The sequence below is a fragment of the Sapajus apella genome, unplaced genomic scaffold (assembly GCF_009761245.1).
Source record: "Sapajus apella isolate SASKATOON/1434 unplaced genomic scaffold, GSC_monkey_1.0 scaffold12, whole genome shotgun sequence".
Taxonomy (NCBI): Eukaryota; Metazoa; Chordata; class Mammalia; order Primates; family Cebidae; genus Sapajus; species Sapajus apella.
The window spans coordinates 2,017,206-2,031,801 of NW_022436952.1; the positions used below are offsets into that span (position 1 = coordinate 2,017,206).

General features: G+C 49.9%; 1 protein-coding gene across 5 annotated transcripts in view; it reads left to right on the forward strand.

The window, feature by feature from the left end:
• The window catches only part of LOC116552776 (signal transducer and activator of transcription 5B), an 81,892-nt gene that overhangs the window by 56,446 nt on the left and 10,850 nt on the right, over nucleotides 1-14,596 (forward strand). For all 5 annotated transcript variants that reach the window (XM_032279624.1, XM_032279626.1, XM_032279625.1 and 2 more), the window contains 10 exons: nucleotides 232-321; nucleotides 1,531-1,705; nucleotides 4,963-5,093; nucleotides 5,341-5,492; nucleotides 5,941-6,096; nucleotides 6,525-6,704; nucleotides 7,375-7,462; nucleotides 7,549-7,671; nucleotides 8,717-8,809; nucleotides 14,097-14,303. In XM_032279624.1, coding sequence (XP_032135515.1) covers nucleotides 232-321; nucleotides 1,531-1,705; nucleotides 4,963-5,093; nucleotides 5,341-5,492; nucleotides 5,941-6,096; nucleotides 6,525-6,704; nucleotides 7,375-7,462; nucleotides 7,549-7,671; nucleotides 8,717-8,809; nucleotides 14,097-14,303 — 1,395 coding nt within the window. The remainder of the gene's footprint in view (nucleotides 1-231; nucleotides 322-1,530; nucleotides 1,706-4,962; nucleotides 5,094-5,340; nucleotides 5,493-5,940; nucleotides 6,097-6,524; nucleotides 6,705-7,374; nucleotides 7,463-7,548; nucleotides 7,672-8,716; nucleotides 8,810-14,096; nucleotides 14,304-14,596) is intronic.

The following is a 14,596-nucleotide window of genomic DNA, read 5'->3' on the forward strand; positions in this document are numbered from 1 at the left end:
AAAAAAAAAAAAAAAAAAAAAAAAAAAAAAAAACAGAAGTAGCAAAACGATCTTACCTTTTCACTGTAATTGGGTTTCCGTGATGTGCCTCTTTTTCCTGTTGGTATTGGAGGAGCAGTGTCTCCTGTAATTATGCCATCAGGTCCCTCAGGAGGCTCCCCATCCTGAAGCAGGGATAGACTCCATAGTGTGGAGTGGCACAAAGTGATGTCTGCTGTTGGATTCTTTCAGAACACGTATGACCGCTGCCCCATGGAGCTGGTCCGCTGCATCCGCCATATATTGTACAATGAACAGAGGTTGGTCCGAGAAGCCAACAATGTGAGTGTCCCGTGGGGATGGGGAGGGCATTTGGGAAGTCTTTTCTTACCCACCTCCCTCTGGACCCACCTTTGTCAAGGTGACTCAGGGTGCACTATTGGTGTCTCTTTAAAGAGAATATTGTCCTAAGGGGCACAAAAGAAATAGGAGACATGACTGAGTGTGGCGTAGCACTTTGTGAGGCTGAGGCAGGCAGATTGCTTGAGCCCAGGAGTTGGAGACCACCCTGGGCAACATGGTGAAGCCCCATCTCTACCAATAATAAAAAAAATTAGCTGGGCATGGTGGCACATGCCTGTAGTCCCAGCTGTTTGGGAAGCTGAGGAGGGAAGATCACTTGAGCCCAGGAGGTAGAGGCTGCAGTGAGCCGTGATTGCACCACTGCCCTCCAGCCTGGGTGATGGAGTGAGACCCTGTCTCAAAAAAAAAAAAGAAGAAATTGAAGATGTGTCTGTGATCTTCACTGATTTATAACCTTGATGAGCTTGCAACCACAAAACAATATGAACAAGTGCAAAGTACTTTGACCTCAGCTGAATAATTTTTTAGTAAAGGCATACTCATATTCAGGTGAGAATGCTTAGCCCCTGAATCAGGTGTGGAATGAGTGGTCTGACCAGGTCATTTACAGGGCTAGATCCACAAAGACCTTGTTTATGCCTCCCCCATCACTTCATTTGTGGGCCTCCAAGATGCCTGTGAGAGGTCTGGCCTCTTCCGTGGTGGAGGCAGTGATTCCATCACAAGGCTGTCTTGAATGGGGACACAGCTGATGTGTGTTCACATGGCCCGCTCCCCACAGCCTCTCTAATGCTTAATGCCATCCTTGCATTGGGTCGTGAGTGGAAGGGGAATCACTTCACCTCCTCATTAGTAGGAAAACCCAGGTGACCCTGAAACAGGTTACATTCTAGCCTCTCCGAAGGTAATTTGATAGATCCTGTTTGGGATACTCTGGTGGAGGCCAGATCTGCAATGGAAGCTTCTCCCATGCTTTGTGATTTGAGGTGTGATCTGTCCACTCACCTGTTTCTCACTTTTCCTACCCTACCCTATGTCTTACACGTGACATTTGCTATTCCTCCAACTAAAAATTTACCTTTCGGGCTCTTATCCCGGTTGTAGGAGCTGGCATAAACTTTTCCTGGGGATTAAGGCCTCAGCTTCCTCCCATTCCCACTGCCCTGCACTGCCCCCATCTGTTCCCAGGGTAGTTCTCCGGCTGGAAACCTTGCTGACACCATGTCCCAGAAACACCTGCAGATCAACCAGACATTTGAGGAGCTACGACTCGTCACACAGGACACAGAGAATGAGCTGAAGAAGCTTCAACAGACTCAGGAGTACTTCATCATCCAGTACCAGGAGAGCCTGAGGATCCAAGGTGAGACGCGGTGTGGGGAGCCATGTGTGGGCTGAGGAGGGTGGGTGGGGGACTAGAAAGCAGCTCTGGTGAGGTTGGGAGAAAGCCCGTTTCCATTCAGAGGCAGTGACCTTTCTCTGAATAGCAGGGACTTATTTGCATTGAAGACAGTGCTGAGAGGATGAGAGAAAGGGGAGATGACAGGGCACCTGCCCTTGAGTGCGGGTCTCACTCGGGTCCCCAGATCCAGGGAGCTCTGCGCTGCCAGGGAAAACATTTCCTCTTTTTAGAAGGAGCTCACCGTCTAAATACTCGCAGACATAATACTTTTGTATATAGTAGGCATATTAGAAGTTGAGCTTTTTTGGTGCTAGGCACACAGAAATTTAAGAAAGAAAAAAGTTGAGCTTTACTGAAATGATAAATAGAAATTAGATAATTATATGTTTTTAAAAATTTCTGGTTTGGCTCGGTGGCTCACACCTATAATCCCAGCACTTTGGGAGGCTGAGGCCAGCAGATCACCTGAGGTCAGACGTTCGAGACCAGCCTGGCCAACATGGTAAAACCTCGTCTCTACTAAAAATACAAAATTAGTTGGGCATGGTGGCACACACCTGTAATCCCAGCCACTTGGGAAGTTGAGGCAGGGGAATCACTTGAACCCGGAAGGCAAAGGTTGCAGTGAGCCAAGACCTCACCATTGCACTCCAGCTTGGGTAAAAAGAGCAAAACTCTGTCTCAAAAAAAAAAAAAATTATAAGCTGGGAGTGCTTTTGCACACCTATTATCCTGGTGCTTTGGGAGGCCAAGGCAGGAGGATCACTTGAGGCCGGTAGTTTCTGACTAGCTTGGGCAATATAGCAAGAGCCTACTGTCTCTAAGAGGGAAAAACCTTTCTAAGCAGGGACAGTGTTAAGTACTAAGGATCCGTATTTGTGGTAACTGACTTCTAATGTTCTGTGCAGTTATTCACAGAGGTCTTCCTGGAACAGAGTACACTTACGCACCTTAGGTAACCCCTATAGACAAAGCTCCCCTAGCCTGGTATGAATCCTGCTTAGTACTTGGGGCACAGAGAGCTTCAGTCTATTGTGAGGCTGTGGAGCCCTACCAGCGCCCCCTCTTGACCCTGTAGCAATTTGGCGGTTTGAGCTTTAATAGTTTCCTCTCCATGCCCAGTTCAGAGTCTCAGGGAAGCCTTATCTCAGCCACCCAGCCCCTGCAAACACACACACACAGCACATGCTCCTCTCAGTCCAGGTATGTAGCCTCCATCTTATGTCTGTAGGGATATTACTTATTTACTCTTTGTCTCCTCCACTGGAATATAAATCTTGGAGAAGGGACTGTATCTTTTATCTCTGTACGCTGAGGCCAGCACAGTGCTGGAAACTTAACAGTTACTGAGTCAGGTTTGACTGGATGATTCTAGTATGTCTTCCTGTTATCTGAACCTATCCCAGACTGGCCCTAGAAGAAGGGCAGCTCCTTCTGAGAATGGAAACGGGAGATTGCGGGCTGTTCTTCCTACGCAAGTCCTTAGACTGTTAACAGTGGTTCTGATCCCGCACCTGGTTTTCTGTTTCCTGGGCACGGTGATGGATTAGATTTGGATCCATCATGCAATGTCTCCTCAGTCCCGTTTGTCAAGTTCACTCAGCAGAAGCACAGACTGTTGATCTGTTTGTGCCAGGGAAGGCTCAGCTGCCTCCAGTGGAGTAAGGAAATAGCTTCCCATCTCCCTGGCCTCCTTCCTGAAAGCCTCTGCAAATTTCCAGGAGAGACCTAAGTGGGTCCCTTGCATAGGAAGGCTGGGCCCAGATGTTGGGATTACCACCACCCTCCCTGTGGCTGGGCAGGATTCCCGAGGTAGCCGTGCAGATGCCATGGATCCGTCCGTGCCTCCGTCCGTGCCTGGATGGTCCTCTTCCTGCTGGATACCTGCAGTGAGACTGGAGCCATATTTTGGAGTTCTAGCTCTGGGCTGCTCCTGGCTGCCTAGAGTTGCTTTTGTCTGTCCCAGCTTGTGCATCCCATGGGGCAGGGCTGGGGTCAGGGTGATGTGGCCCTCAGGGGCCAGCCAGGAGCTCCACCAAGACATGCTGGTGTGCACATCTTCTGACTCAGCTCAAGCAAGGACACTGGGCTGTTGAGAAGGTGACAGGAAGGGATTAATAGTCCCAGCATGGGGGACAGGGGCTGTCTTTGGGAGGCTGGGGCGGGCCTGCCTGTGGTGGCTGTAACTGTAGCTGTGGACATGTTTAGTTCCTTAGGCTGCGTTATTCATACACAGGTGTTCCTGTGTTCCACATTCCCTGTGCCTTATGTATTTCATAATGGATATTTTTGAAAAGGTAGTGAGGCCTGACTTACTCCCTGACCCGCCATCGATGAGACTGCTCACAGCTGGTGTGGAGAGAAGCCACCTCCCTTCGGCCTCCCTTTCCTGAGAGAATCTGGGTGGCTCTGCATCCCCAATGGGCCCTGGACATGCTCTCCCTCTGCTGTCTGTCTGTCTCCCCTGGTTGGTCGTCTGGGCTCACAGTCACCTAGACAAACATGCTGGGCCCCTTCCAGCCCCTCCAGAAGTTCATCCTCACCTGAGGAGGAACTGCTGTGCTCAGGGACGAGACAGAGCCAGGGCTGGGGTTCCCTTAGGAGGTCTTGCTATAGAGGAACAGGGCCGAGCACCTGCTTGTCTCTGTCACTTCTCTCTGTCCCATTCCCCGTTAGCCAAGAAAGATGAATCTCACACAGAGCCCACCCATGCCAGGCAGTTTTTTGGCGTCTTCCATGTTCTCATGTATTTAATCTTCAAGCATCCCACTGAGGCAGGTGCGGAGATTCTCCTGTTTTACCTGTGGGGAAGCTGAGGCACAGGAAAGGAAAGCAGTTTGCCCAGGTTCATCCACAGCCAAGGTCACGGGCACACTTCCACCCTAAGCAGCCTGGCCCCGCCAGGCCGTGAGAAGAGGGCTGGCAGCCCTGTGGGGCAGGCGGGCAGGAGACAGGCAGGCCTACTCCCCAGCTGTCCCAGCACCCCATGTGCCCCCAGAGGGGACGCTCAGAGTCAGGAGGCTGGTGAGTAGGGCCCAGAGGTGCCTCCTGAGGCACACATTCGTCTTGGTGCCCCTGGCTGTTAGGAACCCTGACTTGCCCTTGATGCAGCGTCTGAGCCCGGGAGGGTCTCGCTCCAGAACGAGCAAGTGGGCTCCTCTGGGCCTCCTGTTGGATGCTGGGAGGTGACGGTCATGGTGCCCTGTCCCCTCCTTTAGCTCAGTTTGCCACGCTGGGCCAGCTGAGCCCCCAGGAGCGTCTGAGCCGGGAGACGGCGCTCCAGCAGAAGCAGGTGTCCCTGGAGGCCTGGCTGCAGCGCGAGGCGCAGACGCTACAGCAGTACCGCCTGGTGAGTGGGGTCCTGGGCCTCTCCTGGGCATGGGTGCCACAAAGCCAGTCTCTGGGGACCCGAGGGAGGGCTGGGACCGGGATGAGAGCAGAACCTGGGAGGGCAGGAGGCCTTTTTACCTGGGGGCCGTGCGAGGCAGAGCAGCTTGGGGAGGGGGAAGGGCCTGGGTCCTGCCCTGCCATTTCCCAGCGAGGCCCTGCGGGGTTCTCTGGGGGCCCAGAAGGGGCTGTTCTCCTCCCTCCCTCAGGAGCTGGCCGAGAAGCACCAGAAGACCCTGCAGCTGCTGCGGAAGCAACAGACCATCATCCTGGATGACGAGCTGATCCAGTGGAAGCGGCGGCAGCAGCTGGCCGGGAACGGCGGGCCCCCCGAGGGCAGCCTGGACGTGCTCCAGTCCTGGTAACGGTGTAGGGCGGCCAACGGGCAGGGCAGGAGGGGCTGCGGGGACCCCGACTGCTTCTGCCTCCTGCGCTGGCTCCTGCAGCAGACCTCCTCCGTCCAGCTCTTGTTTCTGTAGGGGACATGGGTCCTGATTCAGACTTTGGTCCACTGTCCTGTGCCACCTCCCCCAGGAAGGGGGCTGCTGTCCTGGGGGTAGGACAGGGCTCGGGTGTGCAGAGTGACGTTCAGACCGGTTGGGCCTAGTCAGGGTCCCCTCCTGTGAACGTCTCTAATTCTTTGAGGCAGGGAGCTCTGCTCTTGCTGTGGGTGGGAAGTGTGGGGAAAGCACAGAGCCTTCCTGGGGGAGACCTTCCTGTGGGAGGAGGAGCCGTGTCTTGGGGCTGGGCTCTGGCCTGGAGTCTGTGCAGAGAAGCCACTGTCCTGTTGGCCTTGGGGCTCCGTGCAGGTGTGAGAAGTTGGCCGAGATCATCTGGCAGAACCGGCAGCAGATCCGCAGGGCTGAGCACCTCTGCCAGCAGCTGCCCATCCCCGGCCCAGTGGAGGAGATGCTGGCCGAGGTCAACGCCACCATCACGGACATCATCTCAGCCCTGGTGACCAGGTGACAGCTGCCTGTTGGCCATGCCTGGGGTTTGTGGCAGCTCCCATGGGGTGGGCATGTGGGGGGCCGCAGGTGCTTTCCAGACCAGCAGCTGCACCTTCATCCTTGTCTCTCTTTGCCTCTCATCCCTCCCCACTCCATCTCCAGTTCCTGTGGCTGCTGGGCGCCGCTCTTGCCCAGTTTCTCTTGTAGACACTGCAAGGGATGCCCTTGGGTGGCAGCCCATGGCAGCTGCTCCATTCATCTCACTCCCCCTCTCCAGCCTCTCCCTGGACTCTCACGGCTTCCTTGGGAACAGAGGCTGTGCCGTGCTCTTCCTCACCTGCTGAGCCCCTCGGGAGGCGGCCCCATTCCCACCACAGAGGGACCGAGACCCCTTTCCCCTGAGCCAGCCCCTCATCGTGCGTCTGTCCCTGTGTCCCCTGCAGCACATTCATCATTGAGAAGCAGCCCCCTCAGGTCCTGAAGACCCAGACCAAGTTTGCAGCCACCGTGCGCCTGCTGGTGGGCGGGAAACTGAACGTGCACATGAACCCCCCCCAGGTGAAGGCGACCATCATCAGTGAGCAGCAGGCCAAGTCTCTGCTCAAGAACGAAAACACCCGCAAGTAATTGTGCAGCTTCTTCTCCTTCCCTGCTGCTTGTCTCACGTCCTGGCAATAGGAGAAAAGAATTCTGCCTCCTGTTTCAGATCCCTGTTTGCCCCTCTGGCCTCTTCTGGCTGTCAGAGAAGAAATATAAGGAAGTTATTGGGCTGGGCATGGTGACCCATACCTGTAATCCCAGCACTTTGGGACGCCAAGGCGGGCAGATCACCTGAGGTCGGGAGTTTAAGACCAGCCTGGCCAACCTGGCGAAACCCCGTCTCTACTAAAAATACAAAAAATTAGCTGGGCATGGTGGTGGGCACCGTAATTCCAGCTACTCTGGAGCTTGAGGCAGGAGAATCACTTAAACCCAGGTAGTAACAGTTGCAGTGAGCCAACGTTGTGCCACTACACTCCAGCCTGTGCAAGAGCAAAACTCCATCTCAAAAAAAAAAAAACAAAACAGGTTCTTTGGTGAACTGTTTTCTGTGAATATAGTTTGATTTTGTTTCATTTTGTAGTGGTATGTCTGAGAAAATTACATGTATGTGTTATATAGCTAACATTTCCTTTAAATGATGTACATTTTTAGCAAACTTCTCTATTTCCTGCTACCCCAAATTATATTATGTTCCCTGCATGTCCTGAGTCCCTGGCCTGGGTTTGGAGCTGACCTCTCTCTGATTTGCAGTGATTACAGCGGCGAGATCTTGAACAACTGCTGCGTGATGGAGTACCACCAAGCCACGGGCACCCTTAGTGCCCACTTCCGGAACATGGTAAGGGTGGAAGAAGAGGAAGAATGAATGTTTTCCAGTTCTTAGAGAACAACTTTCATCTTATGTCTCATATTCCTCCTTTGCAGTCCCTGAAACGAATTAAGAGGTCAGACCGTCGTGGCGCAGAGTCGGTGACAGAAGAAAAGTTTACAATCCTGTTCGAATCCCAGTTCAGCGTTGGTGGAAATGAGCTGGTTTTTCAAGTCAAGGTAAAGCCTTCTCTCAGCTCTGTGTGTGTGTGTGGCGGTGAGGGGGGTTGTGCTTCATTTTATAAAAGAATTTTTTTTTTTTAATCACATAGCATCTTCTTCTTTTTGACTATTGGTAAACTGAAAATGGACTGACCTCACACTGAGAACTGTATCTCTTAGATTCTCTTAAGACATGAACAAAGGCCAGGCACAGTGGCTCACGTCTACAATCCCAGCACTTTGGGAGGCTGAGGCAGACAGATCACTTGAGGTCAGGAGTTCAAGACCAGCCTGGCTAACACAGTGAAACCCTGTCTCTACTAAAAAATTAGCCAGGCATGGTGGTGTGCACCTATAATCTCATCTACTCAGGATGCTGAGGCGGGAGAATCACTTGAACCCAGGAGGCTGAGGTTGCGGTGAACTGAGATTGCGCCACTGCACTCCAGCCTGGGCAAAAGAGTGAGACCCTGTCTCAAAACAAAACAAAACAAAACATGAACAAACAAGGCCCAGTGCAGTACTCACACCTGTAATCTCAACACTTTGGGAGGCTGAGGCAGGAAGATTGCTTGAATTCAGGAGTTCAAGACCAGCCTGGGCAACATACTGAGACCTTGTCTCGACCAAAAAGTTAAACTTAAACTTAAACATGAACAAACAGTAATGAACTGAACTAGTTGGATAGACAGACCGCAAACTGGATTATGAGAAACATTACTCGGGATGAATTTGAGTAGAGGTTGTGGTAAGTTTTACACATTTGTTATTTGTAATTTTTTTCCCAGAAATGTCTCCAGTAGTCTCTTTGGTCTCTCCTGTTCTCCATGTAACTTTGAGACACTTTATCCTTCAGAAATATGTAAGGCAACATTGCTTGTAAAATATTTAGAATTTCTAAGATTGTGCCAGGGTGAAAAGTCATGTTATTCCCAGGGCCATTTAGATTCTGTGTCTGACAGGAGCATTAACTGAAACTTGGAAAAGAAAAGTCTTGTGATAGTAAGAGAAGGAGAAGAGCTTGAAGCTGGTGGGCGCTCCGACTTCTCTTGTGTGTTTTTAGACCCTGTCCCTGCCAGTGGTGGTGATTGTTCATGGCAGCCAGGACAACAATGCGACAGCCACTGTTCTCTGGGACAATGCTTTTGCAGAGCCGGTGAGTGGATTCCTCGGGCAGGTGGGTCTCCAAATCGATGCCAGTGTCATGAACCTCATTTATGTATTATCCCTTTAAAAAGCATAAGAGCCGGGCACAGTGGTTCACGCCTGTCACCCCAGTACTTTGGGAGGCCGAGGTGGGTGGATCACAAGGTTGAGGTGGTCAGATCACAAGGTCAAGAGATCGAGACCATCCTAACCAACATGGTGAAATCCCGTCTCTATTAAAAATAAAAAAATTAGCTGGGCATGGTGGTGCATGCCTGTAGTCCCAGCTACTCGGGAGGCTGAGGCAGAAGAATCACTTGAACCCGGGAGGCAGAGGTTGCAGTGAGCCGAGATCACGTCACTGCACTGCAGCCTGGGCAACAGAGCAAGACTGTCTAAAAAAAAAAGCATTGGAAAAGGCTGGGTGCAGTGGCTCATGCCTATAATCCCAGCACTTTGGGAGGCTGAGGCAGGTGGATCACCTGAAGTCAGGCATTCGAGACCACCCTGGCAAAACGCTGTCTCTACTACAACATACAAAAAAATCAGCTGGGCGTGGTGGCATGCACCTGTAGTCCCCGCTACTTGGGTGGCTGAGACACAAGAATCACTTGAGGCCGGGCATGGTGGCTCACGCCTGTAATCCAAGCACTTTGGAGGCCAAGGCAGGCGGATCACCTGAGGTCGGGAGTTTAAGACCGGCCTGACCAACATGGTGAAACCCCGTCTTTAAAAAAAGAAAAAAAAAGAATTACTTGAACCCAAGCGGCAGAGGTTGCAGTGAGCCAAGATCACACCACTGCACTCCAGCCTGGGCAACAGAGCGAGACTCCATCTCAAAAAAAAAAAAAAGCGGCTGGGCACAGTGGCTCACGAGGCCAAGGCAGGTGGATTACCGGAGGTCAGGAGTTTGAGACCAGCCTGGCCAACATGGTGAAACCCTGTCTCTGCTAAAAATAAAAATAAGCCGGGTGTGGTGTTGGGTGCCTGTATTCCCAGCTACTTGGGAGGCTGAGGCAGGAGAATCACTTGAACCCAGGAGGCGGAGGTTGCAGTGAGCCAAGATCGCATCACTGCACTTCAGCCAGGGCGACAGAGTGAGACTTCCTCTCAAGAACAACAACAAAAAAAAAAAGCATAGGAAAAAAGATGCTCTCTTCTTTAGTGGGAGGCAGAATAGAAAGAATGTGGAAAGTGGAAAGAACATGGGCTTGACTTTGGCCAAGGTCTGAACTGAGACTCCGTTTCCTCACTCCATAGTTCACTTTCCCCCTCTGAGCCTGAGTTTCCAGTAAGTGTCTGCAGCACGGGGATACTCTTGATCTACTCTTGCAGACAGTTACTTGTTAGGAAGATTAAATTAGGTAACATAGAAAATGCTTGTCACGAAGTCAGTCCTCTAACTATTTTGAATCCTTGGGTGAAACTATGAATGGGATTTGGGACTCCCAGGTTCCCTCCTGAGGTTAGTGTCTCAAAAGGCTCACTTTAGCATAGAAGTTGCTTCCTATCCTCTACTTTTCAATAAATGAAGATGCCATTAGATTTCTTTTCCAAATTTTAGTTTCTGTGATTCATTTCAGGTCTCTCATGAAGAATGAGATGCTTTGCCTCAAGGAAGATACAATTTGGTGGATTTATGCACCCAAATTCTATCTGAATCCCACTAGCATGCTGCTTGATGAGCATTTTAAAGATCTTGTAGGCCGGGCACCATGGCTTATGCCTATAATCCTAGCATTCTAGCAAGCCAAGGCAGGTGGATCCCTTGAGCTCCAGACTAGCCTAGGCAACATGGCAAAATCTTGTCTCTACAAAAAATTAACCAGGCGGCTGGGTGTGGTGGCTCATGCCTATAATTCAAGCACTTTGGAGGCCAAGGCGGGCGGATCACCTGAGGTCAGGAGTTCAAGACAAGCCTGACCAACATGGTGAAACCCTGTCTTTTTTAAAAAAAAGAAAATAAAAGCCGGGCACGGTGGCTCAAGCCTGTAATCCCAGCACTTTGGGAGGCCGAGGCGGGTGGATCACGAGGTCAAGAGATCGAGACCATCCTGGTCAACATGGTGAAACCCCGTCTCTACTAAAACTACAAAAAAATTAGCTGGGCATGGTGGCGCGTGCCTGTAGTCCCAGCTACTCAGGAGGCTGAGGCAGGAGAATTGCTTGAACCCAGGAGGCGGAGGTTGCGGTGAGCCGAGATCGCGCCATTGCACTCCAGCCTGGGTAACAAGAGTGAAACTCCGTCTCCAAAAAAAAAAAAAAAAAAAAAAAGAAAAGAAAATTAACCAGGCATGGTACACCAGCCTATAGTCCCAGCTACTTGGGAGGCTGAGGCGGGAGGATTGCTTGGGCCCAGAAGGTCCAGACCGCAGTGAGCCAAGATCGTGCCTCTATTTTCCAGCCCAGGTGACAAGGCAACACCCTTGTTTCCAAAAAAAAAAAAAAAAAAAAAAAAAAAAAAAAAACTTTTTTTTTTTTTTTTTTAGTAGACAAAGGTCTATTTGTTACATATTTTCAACAGAGATGAGCCCATGAAAGCATGATAAAGGGTTATTATTTGGGATATAAGAGTATGTCCTTCTCTATGTCCAACAAACCTTGACTATGTTTTGTTTTGTGGCTATTAGAACATAGGATTTGACTGTTAGTTCAGCAGCTCATTTACAAAACAGCATGGATAGCATGGGTTACCTTCCAGTTGTGTATAAAGAAGGTAAAATGGAACCTTCTGGTTCACGTGGAGAGGCTTAACATTTCCCAGCAGTCCTCTTTAGAGAACAACATTTTACTGCAAAGGTGAGATTTTTAAAAGAGCTTCTACCATGCTTTACTTACAAACCTTGAATTGGAGGCTCCTTTTTGAAAATATCTGCCTACCTCTTGTCCTGATAAGCCTCCTGGATAAGATGGTCACATCTCTCATTTCCTTCCTGCTTGTACACAGATCCACTCTCTGTGTAACTTCCGCATCTCCTGTACCATGTAATTACTGAACTATCTTGTCTAAATAAATAAGCATTTTTTATTCTTTTATTTTTATTTTAAAAATAAGCATTTTTAACATTGTCAGCTATGTTAATGACTACTGTATCTCTTATGCTGTTTTTTTTTTTAATTTTTGAGACGGAATCTCTCTCTGTCACCCAGGCTGGAATACAGTGGTACGATCTCAGCTCACTGCAGCTTCTGCCTCCTGGGTTCAAGCTATTCTTCTGCCTCAACCTCCCGAGAAGCTGGGATTACAGGCATGTGCCACCACACCTAGTTAATGTTTTGTATTTTTAGTAGAGACCGGGTCTCACCATGTTGGCCAGCCAATCTTATGCTGTTTTAAAATAAAGACTTTTGGCCAGACACGGTGGCTCACACCTGTAATCCCAGCACTTTGGGAGGCTGAGGAGGGCGGATCACCTGAGGTCAGGAGTTTGAGACCAGCCTGGCCAACATGGTGAGACCCCCATCTCTACTAAAAATACAAAAATTAGCTGGACATGGTGGCACGTGCCTGAAATCCCAGCTACTTGGGAGGCTGAAGCAGGAGAATCACTTGAATCCAGGAGGCAGAGGTTGCAGTGACCTGAGATCATGCCACTGCACCCCAGCCTGGGCAACACAATGAGACTGTCTCTAAAAACTAAAAACTGAAAAATAAAATAAAGACCTGTGGCCAGCCACGGTGGCTCATGCCTGCAATCCCAGCACTTTGGGAGGCCAAGGCAGGTGGATCACCTGAGCCCAGGAATTTGATTCCAGCCTGGTCACATGGCAAAACCTTGCCTCTACAAAAAATACAAAAAATAGCCTGGTGTGGTGGTGTGTGCCTGTAGTTCCAGCTGTTTGAGAGGCTGAGGTGGGAAAATTGCTTGAGCCAAGGAGGCAAAGATCGCAGTGAGCCAAGACTGAGCCACTGCACTCCAGCCTGGTGACAGAGCAAGACCTTACTTTGAAAAGAAATTACTTGGCCGGGCGCAGTGGCTCAAGCCTGTAATCCCAGCACTTTGGGAGGCCGAGGCGGGTGGATCACAAGGTCAAGAGATCGAGACCATCCTGGTCAACATGGTGAAACCCCGTCTCTACTAAAAATACAAAACATTAGCTGGGCATGGTGGCGCGTGCCTGTAATCCCAGCTACTCAGGAGGCTGAGGCAGGAGAATTGCCTGAACCCAGGAGGCAGAGGTTGCGGTGAGCCGAGATCGCGCCATTGCACTCCAGCCTAGGTAACGAGTGAAAATCCGTCTCAAAAAAAAAAAAAAAAAAAAAAGAAAAGAAATTACTTGTGGCAATTTATTCTCCAGATGTATTTGCCTATGTGTCCTATGGGTCAAATAACATAAGAACATTGCAGCATTGTTAGTAATAAAGATAAGAGGCTGTTACACGGATGCCCGTCTACAGGAGTCTGGTAAAATTTCTTTATGTGCTGATATGAGGTCTCCCCGATGGAGTATTCAGTGAAAAAAGGAAGATGCAGAACATGTGGATTTTGTGCTACCATTTATTAAAAAAAGAAAAAAATCATATGTCATTGCTGGCATGCTTAGAATATCTTTGGTGGTATGCACAGGAAACTTTGTTAGGTGCCTTTAAGGAAAAGAGCCAGGCTGCTGTGGGACAGGGATAGGGGAGTGACTTCACTGTGTAGCCATCTATGCCTTTTGAATTTTAAGTCATGTGAAAATCACCTATTGAAAAAAATTTATAACAAAATGGAGTACTAGGACTAAATGGGTTGAAAAGCAGTTTATTAAAAATTAATGTTCTAACCTATTTCTCAGTCAAACTGTCCAGCTCACAATTTCCACTCTTTCATACCAAGTTGTTTTACTTTGAGCTGGAGTTCTTGGCAGAAGGAGTCGAGGGCACGGATTCCCTGTGTGTGCACACACGCTTACACGTGTACACACATACGCACACACACTCTCTCTTCGTACCTATAGGACCAGTCTTTCAGATTTCTAAATTCCCAAGGTGATTACAATCTAAGAGCCGGACCTTGGTTATGTTTTGGTTTGTGGCTGTGAGAACATACGATTTGACTGTTAATTCAGCAGCTCATTTATAAAACAGCATAGATAGCATGGGTTACCTTCTAGTTGTGTGTAAACAAGATGAAATGGAACCTCCTGAATTTCACGGGACTGCGTACCCCAGCAGAGACTGAATTTACCCTCAAGCCGCCCTGCAAGACAAGTGTGTGTAACCACCCCCAGCCATCAAGGTTTTTCTTCTGTGGCTTGAGGGAATAAATCATGCAACTGTTTTCTCATAAGATTCTGGCCTCTCTCCCTCTCAGGGCAGAGTGCCATTTGCCGTGCCTGACAAAGTGCTGTGGCCACAGCTGTGTGAGGCGCTCAACATGAAATTCAAGGCCGAAGTGCAGAGCAACCGGGGCCTGACCAAGGAGAACCTCGTGTTCCTGGCGCAGAAACTGTTCAACAACAGCAGCAGCCACCTGGAGGATTACAGCGGCCTGTCCGTGTCCTGGTCCCAGTTCAACAGGGTGAGGGGCCCGGCCACCCGCCTCTGTTAGATCAGTCCCTCCCAGCCAGACACCCTCAGGAGTCTCCCTGCCCAGGCCCTTATTCTTCCTGTCTTTAATAAAATGTACCAAAAGTAACAGAAGCTTCTGACTAGATGGGCAACTTGAGAGTTACCCAGGTCACATGTAGAAAATTACATCTTGCCGGGCGCGGTGGCTCAAGCCTGTAATCCCAGCACTTTGGGAGGCCGAGGCGGGTGGATCACGAGGTCAAGAGATCGAGACCATCCTGGTCAACATGGTGAAACCCCGTC